At 37.5% G+C, this 6,196-nt stretch overlaps 1 protein-coding gene across 1 annotated transcript; it reads left to right on the top strand.

The window, feature by feature from the left end:
* Window positions 1-268: 268 nt before the first annotated feature.
* Window positions 269-5,458, top strand: LOC104514641 (laminin subunit alpha-1-like; the record flags this gene model as incomplete). The annotated part of the gene is made up of 3 exons (XM_010158382.1): window positions 269-304; window positions 1,304-1,546; window positions 5,279-5,458. Coding segments are annotated over exons 1-3 (459 nt in total), but the record flags the coding sequence as incomplete, so codon positions are not given.
* Between the last annotated feature and the right edge of the window lie 738 nt (window positions 5,459-6,196).

Genomic DNA, 6,196 nt, shown 5'->3' with positions numbered 1-6,196 from the left:
TGGATATTTGGAAAAATTTCTTCATTGAAACAGTTGTCAGGTACTGGAACAGGCTGCCCAGGGAGGTGGTTGAGTCACCATATTTAAGAGAACAGCATGGGGTGCTTAAGGACATGGTTTAGTGGTGGTCTTGGCAGAGTTGGGTTAAAAGTTGGGTTTGATGATCTTAAAGGTCTTTTCCAACCTAAAAGATACTATGACTCTCTGCAGACACCAGCTGACCAGACAGTCTGCTCAAGTGAGAGTACATAGCTCTATAATGGTTGTGATGTCGTCATCTAAACATGATGATGCTACAGTGCATGTAAAACATTAAACTCCTGTGAGAAGTCATCAGGTTGCAAAGATGGCCTATTTAAGTGAGGTGATATAGTGGGTATTGGGTAAGGAAGAAGATAGTAGCTTTGCAAAAAATGCACTTCAGTGTTAGTATTTAATGCTTTAACTATCTGGAAGCCAGTGCATCTATCTAGCTGCTAGGACAGGGTCATTTAAAAGGTGATATAAACTTATTTTTTGCCCTGCCTACTTACAGAATTGCTGAACAGTGCTGTTGTGTGGATGGGGATTTCATGCTGGACCTGGGAATGTTAAAAAAATCATTGATGTCTGTATAGCTTAGAGAGTACACATATTAAGAGCTACTACTAAATGCAGTTATTGTGTTTATATTTGTCACATTCATCTTATTCATCTCTGTGCTTTCAGCAGTGCCTGTAAGTAGTCTCCTGCTTAAATAACTTCAACACAGAATGAAAATGCAATGCACAGAGATTTGTAATATATGGTGTAAAAAGCTTATCAGAAATGCTATTATTGAGAGGATTAAACTCCCAGCTAACATGTGAAACAAAGCTGTTTTGGCTGCAGCTGTTTAAAAAAAAAAAAAAAAGGCTATTTCTTTGAAGCCGTCAGTGGTTCAGAAAAGCTAAATAACACATTTCCCATAGAGAGAATGTTGTAATGAATAAATCCTGAAATGTACAGTGTAGCTATACATTTCAGCTATTACAGTAACAGAATGATGCACTGAATAAATTTGGTCATTTGTTTTAGCCACATAAACAAAGTTTTTGTTGTAATGTTCAGATTTTTGACAAAAATATATACATATTTCGGTTAGTTAAAGATTAGACTGTCTGTCCTTTTGTCACAAGTTTGTGCAAAAAATTTACCCAGAGTCACTGTATCAAATTTTACCCTCTCCCCAGACAAACTAAACACTGCTTTTAGAATTTGGGTTTGTAACCTGTATATTACCAGTATAATGAAGTGTTAAATTTTTCTTCTTGCATTTTTTTAGGTCTTTCAAGTTGCATATGTCATCATCAAAGCTGCAAATGCTCCACGACCTGGAAACTGGATTTTGGAACGTTCCATAGATGGCACAGAGTTCAGACCATGGCAGTACTATGCAATTAGCGATACCGAATGTTTAACTCGTTATAATATTACGCCTAGAATTGGACCACCAACTTACAAGAGAGATGATGAAGTGATTTGCACCTCCTATTATTCCAGACTTGTTCCCCTGGAGCATGGAGAGGTATATTTGTTTTTGGTGGTGGTGTTTGTGAGTAAGAACATGGACTAATAGCTATTTGAAAACATTTGGGTTACAGTTACAGAGTTCATCGCCCTCAGCACTATCAGATGATCTGTTATTATTCTTTAATGATATTGTCTTTACATCATGTACCAGTATAACAAACTTTTAAATGTTGGGATGAAACATGTCTCTGTCTCTGCATATTCCCATTACTAAACTCTTTGTTCTCTCCCTCCACGTAATTTGATGTTAGCTATTAGCTGTGAATTATTAGTTGCTTTATCCTGAAAGAATATAACAGAGGCTCTATCTTTTGCCAAGTTTTTCATTTAATAAAGAAACTCCCTGTTTTAGGTAACACCTGGTTGTGTGAGATAAAGCTGCAAACACTGAAGTGCTCAGCACAGCTGGAAGTCCTAAACAAGCCTTGGCATTGTTTCAGGGATGTAGCGTAATTAAAAGACCTATGAGTTGTGCAGCCTCACTGTTGGTTGTTCTTTCTTTTAACAAACTCTATTCATGGTACTTGTGTAATTTATTACTTTGAGGCAGCCACATAATGAAAAGATACATTAAAACCAGCAGTTATTCTATTGTGAATGCTATAATGTAAGAATGTGATAATAAATGCAGCGTTATCCCGTAGAGCATGCTAATAACTCTTGGCTTAATAGAAGCCAATATATTTTATTTCTCGGTTAAAAAAAGACTGGAATGTAAGCAGATAAGAACTAAAGTGTGTCAAACTTCTTCACATAAACTTACAACTATGTTTCAGCAAGAAAAAACAATGACATTCAGTAACATCAAGTCCCATTCATTTAAATCAAGTGTTTATGGCAGTGACGTAAGTATATGCCCCACAGATCAGATAGAACAAAGAAACTTAAGCTGTCTCTCCACACAATTAACCAGAAAGCCTTTAGGTTGGCTGTACCAATGGTGCTTCTTGAAATGTATGCCTGACAGGCCATATAACTCCAAACCCAGGAGTGCCAGAGATTGAGTTTAATGACATGTTTTTCTCATTTATTTTTCCTGATGTACACAGAATTGATTGGGTAATACTATCCAGAATATTGCTTTTTTTTTTTTTGGTGGTGCAGTAACTTAAAACTTAAGAACATAGCAATTTAATTCTGTCATTTTTTATGTACTGCATAAAGCTGTCATTCACAAAGGACAGGCTGCTCCTTCATAGCTGGAATGGCAGACAGACAGAAATATTCCTTGCACAGAGTATCTCACAACCTGTACTAGGGAATCTTGGCACCCTTTTGAAAATACATATATTTACTGCTTTGTAATTGGTTCTGACCAACCTATTGAACTTAAGTATGGGGCTACAGGAAGTCCTGCAGACCATGTGATCTGCACAATCACCTGCCTTGCATCCAGCATTTGTTAGCATCCCAGTGTTCTGCAGTCAGCTTGTAGTGCCCTGGTGTAAAAGAACTGGTAGGGTAAAAGGACTACATGCTTAAATGTGGATGTCACTTAACATTTTTTACCAAATAAGACATTTTGCCAGTTTGACTAGTAGATTTTTCCCGGGTTTGGAGAGTTATATCTGCTACACCATAAGCTCTGTTTACTGGATTTATACTGCTTGAAGATCTGCTTCCAGAAATTTGCATAATTAAGTCAGGGCTGATGATGAATTCCAAGGCTTAAAGTACAGTTGTTTGGAAATGGTCTTTAATTATGGTCTTTAATTAAGTCAAAAATACATAATAGAAATATATCAGTGTATAAACCATATATAAGCAATGTATTAGCCAAATATAGCAGTGTACATGGAGAATCATTCTTTTTCTTCCTTAGTGTTTTACTATCTACTGTTTCTTCCTTTTCATGCTAGGAAAGATTCCTGTTGTGTCTCTGTAGAAATTATAGTGTATTATTACAGAATTTCTACTGGTCAAGACAGTAGATTTCCCTCTCCCCCCACCCCCCCCTCGTGGAAGCAGTGCAGTGATATTTGAATATTTGGCCAGCAATTCTGTCTTCTAAGCACAGAGTGAGATGGGGTGGACGTGTTCAGTATTCAGTTACATAAAACATGAGTACAAGGAGGAATAATCTGTTCTGCGTGTCTATGACTGAATGGAAGAAGTGCCCTGAAACTGCAACAAGGAAAACATGGTTTAGAGATTAGGAGCATTTCTAACAAAGCCGGAAAGGGCTGGAATAAATTGTCTTGGAGGATTGCAGGGTTACCACGAACAGTGGTCTTCAAGAACAGATTGGTCAAACACCCAACAGGAGTCTAGTAAATCCTGCTTTGGGGTTGGGAATGGCCTAGAAGAATTCTCTGTGTTTGTATGCGAGCTAGATATCCTAGAAAGTGGTGTTAATTTGCAGGATTAGACCTGGAAAAAGTTTGGATTTCAGAACTGTTATTCTGTGGTTAGAAAATGGATGATGGTTACTTTCTGAATGGGCTGTCAGACAAGTGAAATTTTTTTGAACACAATATATTGGAATGTTCAGAAGAAATGGTGATAGCCTATAAATAGCAAAATTATAATGTTGGGAGTGTGAACTCCATTACCAGTCTCTGTTTGTATGTTTTTGAAATAACACAATGACTGTCTAGGAAGCCCCTAGCTCCACTACAGAATTAAGAGTTAAAAAAACCCCAAACAAACAAACAAAAAAAGCCCCCACAAAAAACCACAAGCAAACAAAAACCCCCCACCAAAACAAACCAAAAACAACCAACCAAAAAAAAAAACCCACAAAAAACCCACTTTAATATTTAGAAATATTTTCAGAGGAAAAATTTGACAATACTGGACAAAGTTGAAACTAAATTTGAGTAATATACAAGACAAAATTACTCTTCATAAATGAGGATATGTCATGCACTCTGAAATATAGGTGAGAAGCCCCAGGCATAACCTCTTATTTGTTGTGGACACCAAGTAAACTGTTTAACATTTGACTGTGGCCTGTAGGGTCTCATTTTTCAGTTTCTTCCATAAAATGGAGAAGGAACTGCATGGTCATATGAGACTAAGTCCTTGTGTGCTACTAAGTCACTTCGGAAAGAAGGAAGGGGCTGTTGCCAGAATCAGTTGTGCAGTTTGATACCAAAAAACAGCTTAGTGAGGCCTAGTGAGCTTAGAGGGATTGTGTGAGAAAGATGGAGGCCAGATGGGTTGGTTTGTGGTGGCAGCCCCTTGCTTTCAATTGTCATCCCTGTTGTGGCTTCCTACTGTGCTCTCATATCCTGAGTATTCCTTGTTGATTGGATAGGCCTGTCCCAGCAAGGCATAGGATTAATGTCTTCAGACTGAGCATGTGCGCCATATTAGGTTTTGCAGTAAGATCTTCACAAACTGTGGAGGAAACATCTGTAGGGACAAAAATATGCTGATGGTCCGGATATACATGTTCCATCTCAATAAGGGAGAGGAAGGAAGATCAGGGGAGCTAAGGACTAGCTTGTGGAACTGTTTTTCTCTTTATGCTATCTCAGCAAAGTCCGGGAGACGAGGCCATGATGAGCTGAGAGTGGTGGTTTCAGAACTGCTTGAGTCAGGAAGCAGGAATTCTACCTGCACATAGAGAATGAGGGAGAAAAAAATAGAAAGCTTGTCTTCCAACAAATTAGGATGGTGAGATGTTAAACTATCTGGAATTTTTCTAACACTCACACTAAAATGTTTGCTGTTGTAAATGTATCACAATTCTGTTTATGATTAAGCCTGTCCCTCTTTGTAGATTCACACGTCACTGATCAACGGTAGGCCTAGTGCTGATGATCCTTCACAAAAGCTACTGGAGTTTACTTCTGCACGATACATCCGCCTGCGACTGCAGCGTATTAGAACCCTTAATGCTGACCTTATGACTCTGAGCCATAATGATCCTAAAGAGTTAGACCCCATTGTTACCAGAAGGGTAAGCATGTTGTTCATAAATGGTATTCAGTGTGATTCCATGCAAGAGCCTTTTCTGATCTATTTCTGGAGGAAGTACTGGATCCTTGCCATTCAAAATCAGAATTATTTTGATAGGATGTTAAATAATTCTTGCCTTCCCTTTGATGTTATTAACAACAATACCTTGTCTGAAACAACTGTAAAAAACCCCGCTTTTTAGGGATTGTTTTTTATTTGTTGGCTTTTTGTTTTATTTGTTTGTGAAAATGATTTATGCTAGGAACAATGTTTATGATGCATTATAAGCAAAGTAAAAAATATGATTTGGCTGATGGAAATGTCACCTCAGCTTGTTCTTCATGAAACTGCAGTATCTCTTCTGGTATATCAAGAATTTCAGGACCCAGTGCTCCAATTCATAAAAATATTTTTTTTAAGGGCTTACCATTATGAGTTTTGATGTCTGATGAGAGTTTTTTTTCGTTTGTTTGTTTGTTTTTTTAAAGCTGTTGTAATAAATTGTTTTAAAGCCCATGAATTAATAATAATGCAAAACACTCGAATTCTGGAAAGTATTAACTGATCTTTACACATTTGATATTGAACCTGGGGAAACTGAGGAACTAAGTACCTTAGCCTGATTTCTTCAAGCTCTCACAGAAAATCGTGTTGGAGCCTCTTATAACAGTACCTACCACGTCTGACTTTTCTGCATTATTTCTGCATTGTGTTTTGCTATTTTATAGAATCATAGAAT

The sequence above is a fragment of the Eurypyga helias genome, unplaced genomic scaffold (assembly GCF_000690775.1).
Source record: "Eurypyga helias isolate BGI_N326 unplaced genomic scaffold, ASM69077v1 Scaffold15409, whole genome shotgun sequence".
Lineage (NCBI taxonomy): Eukaryota > Metazoa > Chordata > Aves > Eurypygiformes > Eurypygidae > Eurypyga > Eurypyga helias.
This window is presented reverse-complemented; position numbering and strand designations above follow the sequence as displayed.